The sequence below is a fragment of the Leuciscus leuciscus genome (genome assembly GCF_965113295.1).
Source record: "Leuciscus leuciscus genome assembly, chromosome: 14".
Taxonomy (NCBI): Eukaryota; Metazoa; Chordata; class Actinopteri; order Cypriniformes; family Leuciscidae; genus Leuciscus; species Leuciscus leuciscus.
In genome coordinates, this window is record NC_138738.1 from 10,220,907 (window position 1) to 10,240,656 (window position 19,750).

Consider the following 19,750-nt stretch of genomic DNA (forward strand, 5'->3'; position numbering starts at 1 on the left):
GCGCGCACCCTCTAGCGCTGCGCGTCCCCCGTATACTTCAGCGCGCTCGCGATTACTGCGGGTTCACTCGCTGCACGATGGCGGAGGGAGGCGGACCCGAGTCGGGTACCGCTTCGGACCCTGACGAGAAGCCGGTGATTACACAGACACCAGTACCGTCCACCGAGAGTCAAAAGCAGAGCATTGGTACACTGCTGAAAACGCCACTTCGAAAGGGAGACGAGTGGTAAGAGGTTTTTAAATAATGCCGAAATCAAGGCACGCTTGTCGGCATCAGCTCAGGCCTACTGACGGAGACACCGGCTGCCGGAAATCCCTTCACTAGCTGGGCTGTGGACAACCACCTGCTTCGCTAACACCCATAAACTAACAGGCTCCCGTTATTATCAAGGCGGTGTACACAGCAAGCGTGCGTTTTAATATAATAAAGATTTAACACTATTTTTGTCGGTTAGAAAACGAGGAAGCTGTTTGTAGCTAGTTAGCACAGATTAACCAGCCGTAGCCTCTTATTTTACCTCAACTGTCAAGGTTCTTCTGCTTAAATGTCTCCTTTATGTAATAATAAGACGTTTTCAGACACTTTAGTAGCTGAAGGGTTGGTAAATAAACGCAACCACCCCGTTGTCGGTTATCAGTTCTCTGATAACAGCGTCAGGCATGTAAGGCACTTCATTAGCCGAGGCTAGTTAGCCAGGCTAGTTTGTGTTTCATTGCCGAGTTAAGTGTTATTTTCTGTCAGACGTCAACCATATTTTAGAGGAACTGTCAAACTAGATTAAAATTACTGTCTAACTTCGCCCTGTGAAGTTGTGGGGAATACTAAGCTACCTAAACGAGTATTACAGTAAGGCAGTGCTTTGTCATGGCCTCTGGATAACACCCAGTCACTCACAATGTTGTTTGCCAATAGAAGAGTTTATGACACTGATATTAAACACACACACAAAATACATCTGGAATTAATGGAGCTTAAATGGCAAACACATTTATACAATATTTAGCATGTAAACCCGTTAGTATATGAAAGTATTTGGATAACCTGTCCACTTTTATTTTGAAAACTGTGTAAGAAAAGCCTAGTGACTCACTCGAATGGACATTTAAATTTCAGTCGGATTAAAAGTACTTTCAGTATATAGACTTTTAATAAAAATAATTAATTTAATCAAGCAGGTAACAACTTGTGTTGTTAGTTAAGGTTGCTTTACTCTATTTTTAGATAGAGCTTCATAGTTTAATTAATTAATGAACATTTTGAAATAAACAAAGGCTAGTTTGCCTCATTTTTTTTTTTATCTAATGCCCAGTCTTTTCATTGAATTTAAAAGATGTTAGACGGAAAGTTATGAGACTGACAGCTTCTGTTACAATAAATGAATGGTTATTAATTTTACACTACAGCGACAATAAACATCTTTTCTGTTTCACAGAAGAAAGTCATATGTTAGTAAGCAATGACAATTTTGACTATTGGGTGACCCATCCCTTTTAATTTGGACTTTTGACGTTTCTTATCAAACTATAATGTCTGTCCCTTGGCGGAGTGGAATCAAGTGCTAACAAGCTTATGTAGTGGAACAAGTTCCTACTTTGGATGAGATTAAGAAAGACCTTATTGACCTTACTGAATATCCTCATTGACTTTTCTATATTGGTAGATGTGTAACAACACAATAGATATTATTGGCCTTACATTTTAGGAGACACACACATTTATTGTCCTTTTCCCGTGACTTTCACTGATCTCATTCTATTGTTCTACCTGTTTAGGTATTTGATTGACAGCCGGTGGTTCAAACAGTGGAAGAAATATGTGGGCTTTGACAGCTGGGATTTGTACAATGTTGGAGAGCACAATCTGTACCCGGGACCCATTGACAACTCTGGACTCTTTTCAGGTAATGAATGTTGAGTGTTGTGCCTATCTTTGCTTTGCCACACTCTCATAGATGGGTGTTGTGAAAAATGGGTTTATTTTGCCAGCAGTAAAACGTTCTTTTTTTGTTTTGTTATTATAATACTGGAGACATTTTTATCAGCTTTTTAAAAATATGAATGCTTACTCCATTATGTATGTGAATATCTGATTCAAAGCTGTGTGGGTAATTTAATTTTAAGGTGCTTACAGACAGTGCTGGACTGGGACTAAAAAGTGGCTCTGGAATTTCTGGCACAGAGCGGCCCACGGTACCCGGTCCGCAACACACCAAACATAACACAACTGCTCATTTTCCGCAGAGCAATTTTTAACACCACTTACTACAGGGCTCGACAATAAGGACTGCCCGATGGCCCGGGGCATTTTTGCACATTTTTAAGCCTTGCCAATTTAAATATTCAAGCGCACGTAGACCCGAAAGTACCCACGTCTCTCAGTTTGGTACTCGTGCTGTATGAAAAGTTTTGTGCGCAGGAACACGCATCCAAAGCGCACGGCCAGAACACCGCGTCCCACAGCGCACGGATACTTTCACGTCTTCCTGAGCTTGCACGGACATATTTGCAAATTGCCCGTCTTGTCGAGTATCATCGTAAACAGCCAGTTAAACATTAAACGTAAACATCAAATGTTAACGTGTGAGATAATATGCATATGTAACAGTATATTGGATCCGTGCTGCTCTTAAAGTGAGAGCAGCCTAATATTCCTGTTTCTGTCTGTTTTTATGTTAATCAAACATAAGAGAGAAAAAAAATCTCTCACTGCTCTTGACTGAATAACTGTAATAAGGGTTAATCTGTTTATACAGTGAAGACTATGCAGTGATATTTTACATTTGATTACTATTTCTGTACCCTACCTGAAAATCTACTTAAGACCTACATGAAAAACCTGAAAAGAACGGTTTAAATTTTTTTTTTATGTTTGTTTGTGCTGTTGTATTTATTTGTGCTATTGCTCGTAAGTTGACTATTTGTTCTTATTTTATTACTGACTGTTACAGTATTTAAAATGTATACGAGTTAATTAGTAGTTTTTGGTTTCACTATTTTATTTTATTGATTTATTGATTACTTTTTTTTGTGGTGGGGCCAGTGAAAACTTTGGCAGGGCAAGTAAAAATTTGAACCACTGGCCCAACCACGCAAGTAGAAAAAATCCTTAGTGTTGAGCCCTGTACTAACTTAAAAATATAACAATAACGAAATATAATTTTTTTATTTTATTTTTTTTTTTTATTTTTTTTTTTTACTGAAATAAAAAAATGTTTGTGCTTATTAAAATTAATAAATGAACAATAAATAAATAAATGCAATTAGAATAACAAGACTTTATAGGGTTGTTACCAATCAAATGAAATCAGACAGAATCCATCTTTGCACTGCAGAAGTGGCACGGAAGCTGCATCTGAAGTGGCATTTAGATGTTTTTACACAGACTGTTTACAATTGCATAAATGTAATAATATCTTTAAAAATATGATATGACATTTTATGAAATATGTAAATATGAAATTTTGGGGGGGCGAATTGAATTGGCCAAATTGGCCAGTCCGTCGCTGCTTACCGAATATGTAGTTTTGACATTTCAGTCTTAAAGGGATAGTTCTTAATTTTTCACCCTCATGTCATCCCAAACTCAACTTTATTTCTTCAGTAGAACACTAAAGGAAATGTTTTTCCTTTCTCTTCCATAAATCACTATTAACCAGATAATTCATATCTTTTCATTTATTTATTTTTCTAAATGATTCGTTCATGAATCGGATCTTATTCTTGAGTTTAGTTCACTGACTCAGTGATCCAGACACAGCATTTCTTGAGTTAACAGCACACTGGAGGGGAAGCTTGTCATTGATTAATTACTTAAATTTATGTTTATCACCCAAAGCAATCATGTGACTTTGGAAGACTTGGAATATAGTTGTGTAGGCATTTTTATTGGGGCTTTTCATTCTTTTTGAAGCTTGAAATCTCCTTCCAAAGCGACAAGTACATTTTCCAAAATCTATCCTTTGTGTTTTATTGAAGGAAGTACATTTTTCATATTTTCACCACGATTTTCTGAGCCTAGCATGGCTTATTCTGTTTGATTATACAGTGTAGTGTAGGGTTCTAATGTGTTTTTCTAATTTCCCCTTTTCTCTCTCTATCATAGATCACGAGTCCCAGACGTTGAAAGAGCATCTCATAGATGAGTTAGACTATGTTTTAGTGCCTACAGAGGCCTGGAATAAGCTGGTCAGCTGGTATGGCTGTCTGGAGGGTCAGAAACCCATCATCAGAAAGGTTCGCCCTATTTCTTTGCTTTGCTCTGTTGCTTTGTGTGTTTCTTTATTTGTGATGCTCATAATGTAGCATTATTTACAATTTTTGCTTGCTATTTAAAATTGTATGTTTTTCAGATTGTGGTAGTTTCTTTGTTTATTTTCCTTTTTGATACCTTTATTTACCCATGTCTGATATACATGAGTGATTAACACAGGCAGGGTTAAATTATTTTCATGTGGTAATTGCATTTAAACAGTTACACAGTTAATGATTTAACTAAGGTATGTTGAGTTGAGATGCAGATTAAAATGCTTTGAATGCTTTTCTTTTGCTATGTCTTTGAGTGTTAATTAATTGTTTATGAAACGTGTTTTCCAGGTTGTTGAACATGGGATGTTTGTGAAGCACTGTAAAGTGGAAGTGTATTTGCTTGAGCTGAACTTGTGTGAAAATGACAACATGGAAAAAGTTGTCACCCGCCATTTCAGCAAAGCAGACACTATAGGTATGAGATTCATAAGAAAATATCAGTTTTCCTCCTCAGTAGTATTTGCATCACTGATTTCATCCATTATCACCTTTAATGAAAACTAAAACTGTTCATTCATTTTAATTGTTTACAGCTATTATCAGTAGCTCTGCAAGTGTTTTTCCTTTCAGTTCTAACGCAAAATTGCTGTTATAAAAAATTATTTGTTTTTTTCCCTCTAGATACTATTGAGAAGGAAATGAGGACTTTATTCGACATCCCATCTGAAAAGGAAACTCGTCTTTGGAATAAATATATGAGTAACACTTATGAACAACTTAACAAGCTTGACAGCACTGTACAGGACGCAGGGCTTTTTCAGGGGCAGGTAAACCATTGCGCTTTATTTCATTCCAGTTGTGGTTGGTTTGAGGCTGATTGACATTTTCAGAGGGTTTATGAATTCACATCATCAATCTCATTTCATTCCTCAGGTGCTTGTTATAGAGAAGAAGAATGAGGATGGCACATGGCCCAGACAGACCTGCCATTCCAAGTATGTACATGCAGTTTAGGTTGTTCTCACACTTAAGAAGCTTAATGTTAAAAAGAACTCTCTAGTTTCAGAACTGGAGTAGTTTTAAATCAGTTACTTTGTCTTGCCACTCGTTATTCTAAAATTGCTTTGAATAACCCTAACAGAATTCTTTGATTTATGCCTAGGTCCAGTACTTCCACCTCTCGGAATTATACAACCTCCCCAAAACTTTCTTCGAACTCATCTGCTACCATATCCTCCACAATAACAAATGGGGATAGCAATAGCAACTCTGGCTACATGCTGAACAACAGTACTTCTGGCAACAGGTCAGCTTGAACATTATATAACATAAAACTATCTCAAATTGCTCCACAGTTAGTTTAGTTCCTTACTGAAAGAATTTAAACAGGGAACTGAAACAAGGTTTCAGTTCAAGGTCAGGTTTTCTGTATTCAGCATTTAGTTGACCGATTGTAGTGGTCTGAATTGGCTTAAATTGTGCTGTTAACTCATAGTAAATGTCTTTGCTAACCCACCATATCTGTTGCAGATTGGGAAGTTATAACTCCTACAGCTCCTCTTACAGTTACAGAGAATCTGCCGCTCAACCAGGCCTCTGCGGTCTGAGCAACCTGGGCAACACCTGTTTCATGAACTCTGCCCTCCAGGTACTCAAGTGCATATGCATTGCATGTTTTGAAATCTGAAATTTGCTTTCTTTGCTCATGGGCACTTGGTTCAACTGATGACCGTCGATAGAAAAAGATGCTTTTGGGCCCAGATGGTGTTATGACATCTAGCAGTTAGCTAGATCATGCTAACCAGCCAAACCCTTATTCTTTGATTGAGACAATTTTCCTTTTAATACCAGTGCCTGAGCAATACTCCCCCTCTGACGGAATATTTCCTGGAGGACCGGTATGAGGCCGAGATCAACCGGGAAAATCCATTAGGGATGCGAGGGGAGATTGCAGAGGCCTACGCAGATCTGGTCAAACAGACGTGGCTTAGTCGGAGCAGTTACGTGGCTCCACGCACTTTTAAAGTGAGTGAATCTGTGTTTGATAAGTTACTCTGGAAGTCAATTTACATTTCCAACATACCTTTAATATGAATGTTAAGTTTCTCCTCTCTCTGTTCAGACCCAGGTGGGTCGGTTTGCCCCGCAGTTCTCAGGGTACCAGCAACAAGACTCTCAGGAGCTACTGGCCTTTCTGTTGGACGGCCTACATGAGGATCTTAACCGTGTTAAGAAGAAGCCTTACCTGGCCCTGAGAGATGCTGAGGGACGGCCTGATGAGGTAAATCTCACTTCGTTTGTAAACCTAAAGACATGTATTTTAGGTAAAACCCAAATTCATAAGTAGTCAAAACGACCGGGATAAAGTTATAATGCTGCACAAGTCCTGAAAAGTGAAGCCAAAGCATTTTGATGGCCCCCTGGTGGCTGGCTGCAGTATAAGACATAAACCCCACCCTCTCCATGTAATCGAATGTGACAGGAGACAAACTAAAAAAGCCAATTAAAACTTCAAACAATTTTTTTGCAAAGATTTTTTGTCATTTTTTTGTAGCTCTAATCACGCAAATGTATGTTCAAGTGTTCATTGTTCCAATAAGTTTGGTTTAATTTGATGCTGTATAAACGGGATGTAATGATTGACAGCTGAAAAATGTTTCCCTTAAACTGAAGAATGTTGCTTGACTTGTGGGTATCTCATTTGTCTGTAGATTGTAGCTAAGGAAGCATGGGCAAATCACCGGTTGCGGAATGATTCCATTATCGTGGACATCTTCCATGGCTTGTTCAAATCTACGCTGGTCTGCCCAGAATGCTCCAAAGTTTCCGTTACCTTTGACCCCTTCTGCTACCTCACGCTGCCCCTGCCCATGAAAAAGGATCGCACTATGGAGGTGTTCCTGGTCCGCACTGACCCGCAGTTCAGACCCATGCAAGTAAGACCCGTTTTCCTGATAACACTCAGGCACAGGTTTTAATTTTAAGATGTTGGCTAAAAGATCCATTTGTTCTCTTCCAGTACCGTGTAGTGGTTCCCAAAATGGGTGTTGTAGCAGACCTGTGCAGTGCTTTGGCCAAGCTATCTGGACTTCCTTCAGAGAATGTAAGACTTTTTCTGTTCCTAGCATTTCAACCTAACAATCACCTTTCCATTATTTATGATTCTTAAAGAGAGACTTCTCTCAAAAATAGAAAAATTGGCCTGCTGTTCCAAACCCCTATAGCTTTCTTGAAATAAAGCATGTACATTTTAGTGTGTTTTTTTCTTTTGGAGTTTGAGAGGGCTAGGTCACTGTATTCTTACATTTAAGTGGAAAAGAACATTTCATCTTGTAAAAAAAAAAAAAAAAAAGTCATAAATTTGAGACAAAATGAGGTTAAGTAAATTATGGCTGTTTTCACTTTTGAATGAAAAATTTCTACTTGTGTCTTCATAACATTGGTTTAAAGTTATAGTGGACAGTCTGAGACTTAGTATTCCTGCTTTTGACTCTTCTAGATGGTTGTGGCAGATGTTTACAATCACAGATTCCACAAAATCTACAAACGGGATGACGGTCTCAATCAAATAATGGAGAAGGATGACATTTTTGTGTAAGCCATCTCTTAAATTCTACTTACCAATTAGGGCTGTACTCAACCAAAGAAAATCTTGGTCGACTGAAGTCCTGAAATTTTCGACTTAAAATCGACTAAAAATGACGGTAGAAAAAAAAAAGTTAAATTAATTAGATGCGCACTGTGCGCAGTACTTGGTAGCCTTGTTGTCCGCCTAAATGAATTATAAATAAACATAAAAAACTAGTAGGCTATTTGCAGTATATTAAATCGTTTTTGACCTAATTATTTTGCACTGAAATGAGTCTGACACTCGAGTCTGTCGGCTCTGACAGCGTTGCATCACGTGCACCTGCGCAATATCATAGCTTATGATTTCCGAAAACAGTAGCCTACTATGTTGTCAACTAGTGATATCATCACAAGAACTGTTGAGGAATATGCAACATAATTTAGACAACGATTTTTGTCATATGTTATAATAAGTTATAACTGTCAGACACTATCATTTCACCGTGCATGTCCTCGCACCGAGCGAGGCTGAACATGAGCTCAGCTTCGCAGCTGAGACACGAATAGACTATTAACTTAAAGCTTTTACTCTTAATAAACACAAAAGGCACGTCCACTTTAATAAAAAAAGAATATTTATTAAACAAACCAGATCAAGAGCAGAAACGAAATAAAGTGCATAACTGAAAAATAAAGCATCCTAGGCTCAAAACTAACACAACCAACAGCACAGCGCAATTGCGCATTAGGCTCCCAAAAAAAAAAAAAAAAAAGTTAGGTTATCACACTAAAACATTGAAATATGCAAATTCTGATATGTTTATATAGCCTACTCAAAACAGACAGTGCAAGCTAACGCAGACAAGTGAGCTTACCACTTTAGATGATATGTCATGTTTATCGTCGAGCTGTGGAAAACTGTTGCTTGCAAACTTTGCATTCGACCTTTTTCCTGTTATCAATTTTAACAAAATGCTGCCACACTGTCGATTTCTTTGTTGTTGACATGTTAGAAGAGGACTGACTATTAAACGCTCTCACAATTAAATAAATAATATTCAGCATCAAACCTTCTATAGTTATCGCTCTCTCTTGGGTTGGGCTAATCCAAAAAAGGTGAAAACAAGGGGGGTGTTCTGAAGACAGACTGTTAAAGTGAAACAATGGTACTCTGAAAACACCCCCATTAGCAGTTAGTGCTTTCCACCTGATGAAATGAGCGCGCCTCAGCGCGGCAAAACTGATGAAATAAACACAGCAAAACTGATGAAATGAACGCGGCAAAAAATCGACCAATCAGACTTTTGGTCGAACCAGAACGTATCGACCAATTAATCGACTAATCGACTGGGACAGTACAGCCCTATTACCAATACCATTCAAAAGTTTGGGGTCTGTAAGATTTTTTTTTATGTTTTTGAAATAAGTCTCTTATGCTCATCAAGGCTGCATTTATTTGATCATAAATAAAGTAAAAACCGTTTGTTGAAATTGTATTTGTTTTACGTATTTTTTAAAATAATTGAGTACATTTTAAAATGGCATTAATTCCTGGGATGGCAAAGCTAAATTTTCAGAAGCCAATAAGTTCAAACGCATTTTTTTTTCATCAAAACAATCTTACTGACCTTAAACTTTTGAATGCTAATGTTTGTTCATTAAATTGTATTACATACTGTAGTTTTTGCCAGTTCAGCTGAGCGTGTTGTTTAGTGGTCTTTTACTGATTGTGTCTTTGTGGTTTAGTTATGAGGTGTTAGAGGAAGATAGTGAGAGGATGAACCTGCCAGTGTACTTCAGAGAGAGGCATGCTAAGCACAGTGGAGGCTCTTCAGGCACAATGCTCTTTGGCCAGCCTCTCCTCATAACCGTCCCGCGCCACAACCTCACCGTGGATACCCTCTATGAGCGCGTGCTGGAGAGGATCGGGTTGGTATTCTGCTTTATTGGTCTATTCTAATGTTACACTGATTCTGTCATTTCACACTTGGTTGACATTTTTTTCTCTTTTGTTTTAGGCGTTACGTTAAACGTTCACAGGGAACCATTACAGACAGCAGAGCATCTGCCTCAGCCACATCGTCTAGCAGCAGCCAATCACCAGAATGCCTCGCTTCAGCGTCCACTCACAGCACAGGGCTGAGTAGCTGCAGCAGCCCGGTTTCAGATGGAGCTTCCTGCAGCGCTGGATCCAACGGCAGCAACCACTCCAGCAATGGCCCCAATGGAGTCTGTGATGGTAGGACACTCCAACTTGTTATAGAGCTCCCAAATGCTGTATTCATAGTCATCCATTTTAGAATTTTTTTTTATTTTTATTTTTTTATCCCCTCCAGACATCTGACACAGGTCTGATTTTGTTGTATGCATGTGTTTTAGGTGATGAGGAAGCCATGGACCACCAGGAGAGTCCAGAACCAGAAAACAGCCACTCAGACACTGTGGATGGAGAGGAGGATTCTGAACCAGAGAATGGGCCCAATAGCAGCGGTGGAAAATCTTTTACTTCTCGGCCAAAACTCTTTTCTTTCAGCATGGTCAATTCCTACGGCACAGCCAACATCAGTTCTCTCCCGTTTGATGGCAATCTCCTAAAGCTCACAAGTAACTATCACATTTTTTACATTTCATGCAAAAAATTAATCAAATTAATCAGGTGAATTACTAAATGTGAAACACGTTTATGTCTAATGTGAGCTCTTTAGGATCACTTGCATTATATTCTTAAGTCAAAACTGATTGAAATGCCTTTCTACAGCTCACTCAACAGTAGCCATTGATTGGGACTCAGACACGAAGAAACTATGCTACGATGACCAGGAAGCTGAGGTAATGATCTCCATTCCGCTAACTGTTCAAAACTACACAACTTTTTAAATGTTCGGCGTCAGTAAGATTTATTTTATGCTCACCAAGGCTGCATTTATTTGACCAAAAATATAATTGGTAATATTGTGAAATATTACAATTTAAATAACCAAATTGATTATTAAATAATCAATAAATTGATTTTGTTTTTGGGGACTGCTGGAACAGGATTTCATGCTTGAATGTTCAAAAAACGCATTATTCTTCCCAGTCTGTCAGTAACGCTATGGGGTGCGTTTCCCAAAAGCATCGTTAGCCAACTATGGTCGCAATTTCCGTCGTTCTCAGCATAGGTCAACGAGTCTGTGTTTCCCGAAACCATAGTTCTAACAAACATTCGCAAACAGCATCGCAAAGTTGTGTGGTTTGATCGACAGCTCTCGACCTGTGGTTAGAAGCATAGTTTCTTGTTTACATGACATGTGGACTCAATAAATCCTTATCTTGAGCCAAATAAGCAAGCTGACATTCAGTACAATCTGTATGTTTTATTTCAAATACATGCAAATGTAATTGCGTATTTTAGTTTGTCAAGAGATTTAAAACGTCATTTTTGATGAGTGCGAATGTGCTCTAGTACTTAAGAACGAGCCTATGATTGAATCTGGAAATAAGGCAAAATAACAGAAAAATTAGAAATAGTCCTCAGATGTCATGTCTGTAATTTATAGCAAAACAACTACCATTAATTCGATCTCAAACAGATTCATTAAAATTAGTTTTTACTCCACCACATGTGTGTCTTCATTAACCAATGTGGTTGAACGACCAGTTTGCTACAATACAGTTTCGGGAAACAGTCGTGGCCATAGCCGTGAGTTTCAACCAAGCGGCAACCTTCCTGTCTCTCTCTTGAAACCAACACGAAGTGATTTAAACTGCAGTTCATCGGCTGGCCGCTAGAGACAGGCTCCAGAAGAGAGTCAACCCCCCCCCCCCCCCATGTTAAAATGCCCAACTTATCAAAAAAATAATAATAACAGCCTGGTGCAAAAGTGGTTTTATATAGCTAATGTTGCCCTTCATGACAACTGTGAGGGGGGTGAATTGTTTTATAACTCATCGATTTAAAATATATTAAATCTGAAAGTTCTGCATTATTAAGGGCATGGCCACTTGAGTGACAGGTGGATTGCCGCTGCTGTCACTACTTGTCTGCTGTCTGTTAGCCATCATTTTTGCCCATTTTCGTTTATCCGTGAGTGATGCGCGGTGACACGCTACCAAGATGGTGCCGGCTCCGTCCACTTTGGGCTTCAAAAATGCTCTTCAGAAACCTACGGGTCTACAGTCTTACAGTCTACGGTTTCAACACACTAATAATTTTTGCAAATGCATTGGGTGGGAATTATTTAAATGAGGAATATTGTGACGTGTACATTCCTGGAAGAAAACTCAAGACTATAATCGAGGCATTTCAGGGAGTTCAGAAACAGTCCTTACTGATATAGAGAATAACTCCCTTTAGAATGGACTTTGTGCTTTGCAACTTTGCAGACCCTTTTTCATGCTCAAACAGTAACATAACACTAAAGAAAGTCCAAAAAAGGTGAAAAAGCATTATATATATATTTTCAAAATCGACTAGTTGATGGGTTGTTTAAATGACTAGTTGATTAATCAATGTTGAGCAAGTCCTGTGTAATTGGCATCCAGTGAGATGTGACACAGTGGTCATCTGGTCAAAGATGTCTGTCATAATCCTCACAAAAATGGACTAGTCGACCATCTTTCCTTTCAGCTACCTGTGCTAAGTGTCCTCGGACATTAATGTCAAGTCTCTCCCCAGGCCTATGATAAACATGAGAGTATGCTACATGCTCAGAAGAAGAAGACCACAGTAGCTTTACGAGAATGCATCGAGCTCTTTACTACAATGGAGACCTTAGGAGAACATGACCCCTGGTGAGGAGCCCCTGCTTTCCAAGGTCAAATATTTACCAAAGTATAACCACATTTAGTGCAGTTGTAATGATGTGTATGTTTGCTGTGCTCCTCTGTAGGTACTGCCCCACGTGTAAGAAACACCAGCAGGCCACCAAGAAGTTTGACCTGTGGTCTCTCCCACGCATTCTGGTTGTACATCTGAAGCGTTTCTCTTACAACCGCTGCTGGAGAGACAAGCTCGACACGGTCGTGGACTTTCCAATTAGGTAAATCAGTTGTGAGACGATAGCTGCAGATGACCAAATTTAATGACAATCAGCATGGATGGATGGATGGATCAATGAAGTGATGGATGGAGAGAGAGATACTTTAATTTAAATAAATATGTATTATTATAATTGTTATTATTGCTATTTAACTACTCTTAATGGTTCTAAAACCTATAGAAGAAAAATACTTATACAGCCAGTTATTTTACTTATTATTTTACATGTTCCGTGTTGTCAGTCGGGTTTTGTTTTGGTCAGTGTGATCTCGCCCACTGCTTGTTCACCCAATAGTATTTCGACACCCTGGGATGCCAGTTGGCAGGAAACAGTGTATCGCAGCCTTGGAAACTAGTAAACAAACTGGTCAGAGATTGCAGATTCCACACAACCTAAAAAGCCTCAGTATCCATCTAAAAATCTCTATGAAAGAGAGCGTATTAAAACGTGGATAAATCAACTCATTAAGTTACAGTTGTGTGACAAACTGGCAACTGCGGAGGAGGGGGCGGGGAAACAAAGGTTTCTGTTATTTTGAATTTGGACTGCAGTCCCGATTTCAACCACTAGGTGTCATTCTTACAGACAGCACCTTCAAAGCATGTAATCATTCTCCAAAGAGCATGGGGTTTGTCTCTAAAATTAGTGTGTGCCCTCTTCATGTAAAGCGCTTCTGTTAATTTCCCACCAGATGGTGTTAAATTCTCTCTTCACCAACACAGAAATAGGTTTTCATTGTCTTTTCGGGATGTCATCTGACTTCAGGTGTACATTTGTATTAGTACATTTACATTTACATTTATGCATTTGGCAGACGCTTTTATCCAAAGCGACTTACATTGCATTCAAGGTACACATTTTACATTTTTGTCAGTTCTTGCTTTCTCTGGGATTCGAACCCATGACCTTGGCGTTGCTAGCGCCAACGCTCTACTGTTTGAGCTACAGGAAAGCCTCGTGTTAGGTAGTACATCGTGTTTTTTTTTTTCTTCTTCATTATAAGTTAATTTTAGTTATAATGTAACGTTCATTCGTTGCATACAGAATATTGACACTTCAGATACGAACAATGCCACACTTATGGGCAATGTTTTTCTTGCCATGATATTTGCCTTGAGCATTTGGCATTCATCCCATTTGGGTGCTGTAGGTCATCTCACTGAACAGGAAGCAGGAAAGAGTGAATAGGGATCAGGTGCATTGCATCAGGTGTCAGTTTCTGGGAAGCTGAGTCATGCTTGCCCGGACAGACAAACCCATCCATTGTTCAGTGTGGTAAATGTAGACTAACACAGTACTGGTAGTCTAGTACATGGATGTATTGATAAAAACAAAACAAAAAATGTATGTGGTTGATGTGGTATCAATTCCAACAGACACTCTTTCTGTTTGCGATTTCACATTTGGTAGTTTGTGTTTTGAGAATAGCTTTTTTAATTTTTTTTTATTAAACTTCTGGAATTGTGATATTTTCATGTTTTTAAATGAATGTTAACTTTCTTACACAGGGACTTGAACATGTCAGAGTTTGTTTGCGACCCCAAAGCTGACCCATATGTCTATGACCTCATTGCTGTTTCCAACCATTATGGAGGAATGGGTGGAGGCCACTGTAAGTCACTCTTACTGCATGTCTCCCATTATTTCAGAACTCCTGTAATTCTCTTTTAGTGAAATCATATCCAATCTATTGTCCTTAATCTTTTAATTCTTTCTTTTGCAATCATATCGATACATAACTGGCCAACTCACAGGTTGTGTCAGCAGCCTTTTATTTGCCCTTTATCACTTATTCTTCCTTTCAACTCCGATATCTCATGTTTGATAGATTTCTACAGAAACTTAAACACCGAGTTGATCATTTACGTCTTTGTCATTGTATTGCTGCCTGGAAACAATAATTTAGTTTGTTTTGGATTACGCAAGTTCAGCGGTTGAGCAATACGTTTCATTCATCTTGCAGACACGGCATACGGCAAGAACAAGATGGATGGAAAATGGTATTACTTTGACGACAGTAGTGTGTCTGCTGCTACCGAGGATCAGATTGTGGTGAGACTCTTTAAACTTCTACTCTTTCTCTTTTATTAAAATATATACTTTGCAATCCTTTCCAGACTCATAAAGCATTCCTGTGGTTAATGAATCTCAAAGAGACATTGTCGTCCCATAAAGGAATTGGCGATTTGCGGTTTGTACACTGACTCAAAATTGTCTCTTTTTGTTCTCCACAGACTAAAGCAGCCTACGTGCTTTTTTACCAACGTAGAGACGCAGACACACCGTCCAAATCCACCCCCTCCGCATCACTAGGCGGAGCTTCAGAGACCCCGGACGACCACATGGACACCAACTGATTTTCTTTTAGTCTTTCAAGGACTGGCACTGAAACAAAAACTACATAAAGATGAAATCAGCAATGCATCGACGCACATCCCTGGCTACTTCAGTGACTATTAAAGGCTCACAAACAGGCCCTCTGTTTTTAGCTTTATTTTATTTTATTTTCTTTCACACATGCGTCTTTATCAAGAGCCAAAAAAGAATATTAATAATAAATAAAGAGAATTTTAGTTTGAAGCGTGACATGAAAGACTTTATTCTTGGACCTTGATGCCTGCTGATTATAGAAGCTTGTTTCTTTTAGTCTGAAATGAGAATGAGGGGTAAAACGGCAATATAACCTCTCTTTGGACGACATGAATGTTAGGTGAAATAGATCAGGAGAGGGGAACTGCCTAAAAATAGACTATGTATGCAACATTACGCTTCTCTGAAATGTTAAATTATGCCTCTACCCACTCACGTTGGACTCTAGCTATCAGCATCTTGTAACATGTGCCTCCTGTGAAAAATAGACTCTCTGTGTTTAATAACTTAAGCGTGTGGTGACAAGCACAGAGATTCTCTCAGAGAAGCTTGCGCTCTTATATTAAATATTGTCTCCAGGTTTCCTTTATCCTATCACAAGCCACAAGTTTTGTTAAATATGCCATGCGGGAGTGTTGTCTTGAAATATTTCAATTTCAGAGCTGCTTAACTATATCACATTGTTAGGTTTATTATCATGATGTTTATTTAGGGCGAGGCTGATCTCTAATATATTCACACACAGCCTTCACACCCCAAAAACTGTGCAAAGGGAAGCTTAAGAATCAGTGGAACAAGTGAACGTAAGTCACGGTCGTGCCCCAAAACAGATCCAAAGCTTCTAATTTCTGATCTGATGGTTTGTGCTTTAATAATACTCCCTTTTTTTTCTCTTTATGGTGGCTGTTTCTCTCTAAATGGCTTCAGTCCAGAGAAATATGGAGTCTTCTTGTAACACTTGAACAGGTATATGTACACAACAAAGAGGAACACAAAGAATGGCCATTGTTTTGATTAAGAACAGCCTTAAAGATACAGCTGTCATTATTACATGAAGGTGTACATTGGGATATTAGCCCTGTGTTGTGGCATCATGTGTGTCGGATGACGACTCAAGACAAGTGCTTCATGCTGCTTCATACATGATACACAAAGCATATTCTTTTTTCTGTGTGACAAAACAGCATGCAAATTTTGAAATCTGCAAAATGATAACTAGATGGTTGTTCCTGGTGTTTACCTGTCTATGGTATTAGCATTCACTGACTGGTAAATCCACTGTTGTTATGGAAAAACAGCTATGAAATTTAGGACTTGAACTGATCATTGACTCAAGCTATCCCCCTGCAGCTCCTACATCAGTAAAACATTAATCGAAACATTTTTGTTTTGTAATTTCATAGACTTTTCTTGCATAGATGTACATTATCATAATCTGGGGCACAGTACATAGCTGCTTTGTGTTCTATTTATCATGCCAAGATGTGCAACACCAGATTTTGATTAAGCCTATTTGAATTGAAAATATAATAAAATGTGGAAGCCTGATTATAGATAATGGCTTTGTTTTTGTTTTCTTTTACAAGTTTAGTTTAAGCTAATCAGTTTGTTTCAGGTTAATTATGAATCCTAATCTACAGCATCAGTCTCACTCAGCAAGTTTCCACTCACCTACCTATTATTTATTATTTCTGTTTTACATTATTTTGAATAATACTTGCATTCCTATAACTCAAACAGTAGTGTTGCACTAGCAATGCCAAGGTTTGATTCCCATGGAATGCAAAAACTGCTAGAAATTTGTAAACTTTGAATGCAATGCAAGTTGCTTTGGATAAAACATTGAATAATGCATAAATGTAATTGCAAAATTATTGGCAGGAAAGACTCACGCATCTAGAGCCAACAGTTTTGAGAGTACTTTGGGAAAATGGTATTGATTTTGGCTGATGTAAATAGAAATGGGTGTATATGAATGTTTGCAATGGTTATTTAATGTGTACATTTAGGTATTTATTGAATAATGTCAGGACGTTATTGACACTAAGTTTGGAATAATTAAGATTTTTAAAATGTTTTTGAAAGAAGTCTCTTATGTTCACCAAGGCTGCATTTATTTGATAAAAATACATTAAAAACAGTAATATTGTGAAATATTATTACTATTTAAAAAACTGTTTTCTATGTATTTTAAAATGTAACATTCCTTTGATGGCAAAGCTGAGTTTTCCGCATCATTACTCCAGTCTTCAGTGTCACATGATCCTTCAGAGATCATTCTAATATACTGATTTGGTACTCAAATCTTATATTTTAGTTTTTATAAATGAATTAAAAAAAAGAATTTTTGCAAGTGCAGCTGCATGTAAACATGTTTGGTCTAGTAACTGCAGTGGGAAATTCTACTCCCAGCTCTCACACCCACACTAGAGATATGTTTCCACTGGAGCTCATTAATACAGAATGAACCTCTTCAATGCACCTGATGATCAGCACCCTAAAAGTCTGTCTTCCAGTTCTCCCAAGCTAACTGAAGATGAATCGAAAGAAGGAAATCTTGAGACATGAGTAGAAAACATACACGTTTATTGGTCCAAAATGCATATTGTGCAATACAAGAGCTAAATGAAACTGTTTAGTTAGGACTTTTGCAGGGCATCAGCTGCTCCTCACAGACTAGCATGTTTACAGGAGCATCTTCATGAAGTAAAAGTCCAAACTCAGCAACATCATGCACATGAGAGCACAAACTACCTTAAAAACTTATTGGAGACCCATATAGGTTCAGGTATGCATTGAAGCAGGATTATTATTGATTTATTTTGACCCCCAAAACCTTAAGAGATATTTTAATTGGCCATGCTGAGAAGTTTCTTGATGTCTCCCTCGATGTTGCTGGTCAGGTATCTCCTGCTGTAGCGTTTGAATGGCACTCCATCAGATCCGATAAGAAACTTCTCGAAATTCCAAGCGATGTCGTTTCTGCATATGGGACTCCACACGATGAATTTGGGGTCGTTCATGAAGGTCATTGGGTCATCGTGTGGGAATGGAAGTTTCTCCTTGAGGAAGACGAAGAGAGGGTGAGCGCCTTTCCCGTTCACGTCGACTTTCTCCAAGAGCTGAAATTTAGGTTCATAGCCATTGCCAGGACGGACATACTTCAAGGACAAAAGGATCTCTTCGTTATGACAGTTTTCCTAAAATAAAATAAAAATGAATATGCAAAAGAATCACAAGCTATTTTGGAAATATTTTACAACAACATAGTGAGAATATAATCAAGGGTAAACGGTTAAGTATAGTCATGGTTCATTATTGCATTCATAAAATAGGATAGGAGTAAAAAATTATACAAATAAACAGTAGAAAATATCTAAAGTAAAATGCCTGTTAAACTCAAGGAAATAAAAATAATAATACAACTGTTCACTGTGAGTTTATATTATCGCAAGAGCTTTAAATAACATTAACAGATACAACTTTTCATTGTAATAATATATTAGCCAAAATTGCAAAATTAGCCAATTTGATAGAGTTTTTCTTTGGTTATGGAGTCTCTTACTGTTTTAAGAATATATGAACAATAAATCAAAATCTATTATTTAATTTGCTAAAAAAAATATTATAAATAGATAATATTTATAAAAATATATTATCAATATTATTTTTGTTGTTATTATTATTATATCTTAAACTAACTTATTGTTTCTCTTTGTATGACAGCTGTCTGTATGTTTATTGTTCTTTAATTTTTCATTTAAAAATATGGCTTCAGGATCTGCATCCAAGACCAAGACTATTGTTTTATAATATTTCACAGATCAGTAGTTAACATCCAAATAAATAAAAAAACATGTGAAAATATGTAAATCCAAATTTATTGATATTTCAAACTATTTTAATGTAAAGTAACTAATGGTATTTTAAGCATTATATAATTTACAAATAAATAAGTGTTACTACCATTGACGTTAGTTTATCCAGATAAATCAGCGTACATAAAAGAGGTGTAAGACAGATAGACAGCAGGGCATGACAGGTCAAGTGCGCCACAGGTTCACTGCAGTGAAGGGCTATTGAATGAATCAGACATGGTGTTGCCATCTATTCTTACCTGATACCCGAACTGATTGCAGGGGACTCCCAGAATCACAAGCCCTTTATCTGAGAAGCGCTCGTGGAGCTCGTTCATCTGGGTGTAATCCCTGGTGGTCGTTCCTCAAAGAGAAGCGACATTCTCGATCAGGACCACCTTACCCTGTAAAGAAGAAAACTTGAACTCCTCTCCTGTGAGGGTTTTTGCTGTGATGTCGTACAACGATTTTATTCCAGCCATGTTTATTCCTTCCCCGATGTCTTGCAACTAACTGGTACACACACTCACACAGGTATAGGTATAGGAAAATGACACGATATAAACTGTAAACTGAGAGGGCGGTCTGATATGCAGTGACCAATCATTGCAAGACTCTCCACGCCCACTTTTAATACACGCCCATAGAATATAAGGGAGTGTCACCAAAGTTTTCAGTTTACTATTT

At 38.0% G+C, this 19,750-nt stretch overlaps 2 protein-coding genes across 2 annotated transcripts; one reads left to right on the top strand and one right to left on the bottom strand.

Annotated features, from left to right (window-relative positions):
- The first annotated feature begins 46 nt into the window (after window positions 1–46).
- usp4 (ubiquitin specific peptidase 4 (proto-oncogene)) lies at window positions 47–15,416 on the top strand. The gene is made up of 22 exons (XM_082137352.1): window positions 47–226; window positions 1,774–1,901; window positions 4,103–4,233; window positions 4,594–4,720; window positions 4,927–5,072; window positions 5,179–5,240; window positions 5,408–5,551; window positions 5,776–5,893; window positions 6,097–6,270; window positions 6,368–6,526; window positions 6,957–7,181; window positions 7,265–7,348; window positions 7,745–7,839; window positions 9,562–9,744; window positions 9,834–10,054; window positions 10,195–10,419; window positions 10,574–10,644; window positions 12,473–12,588; window positions 12,687–12,836; window positions 14,345–14,448; window positions 14,800–14,888; window positions 15,071–15,416. The coding sequence occupies exons 1-22, from the start codon at window positions 78–80 to the stop codon at window positions 15,191–15,193; spliced, it is 3,024 nt and encodes a 1,007-aa protein (XP_081993478.1). The 5' UTR covers window positions 47–77; the 3' UTR covers window positions 15,194–15,416.
- A 2,359-nt stretch (window positions 15,417–17,775) lies between these two features.
- gpx1b (glutathione peroxidase 1b) lies at window positions 17,776–19,607 on the bottom strand. Its single transcript, XM_082137367.1, has 2 exons — window positions 19,324–19,607; window positions 17,776–18,406 (listed from the first exon to the last, which is right to left on the bottom strand). The coding sequence occupies exons 1-2, from the start codon at window positions 19,543–19,545 to the stop codon at window positions 18,056–18,058; spliced, it is 573 nt and encodes a 190-aa protein (XP_081993493.1). The 5' UTR covers window positions 19,546–19,607; the 3' UTR covers window positions 17,776–18,055.
- Between the last annotated feature and the right edge of the window lie 143 nt (window positions 19,608–19,750).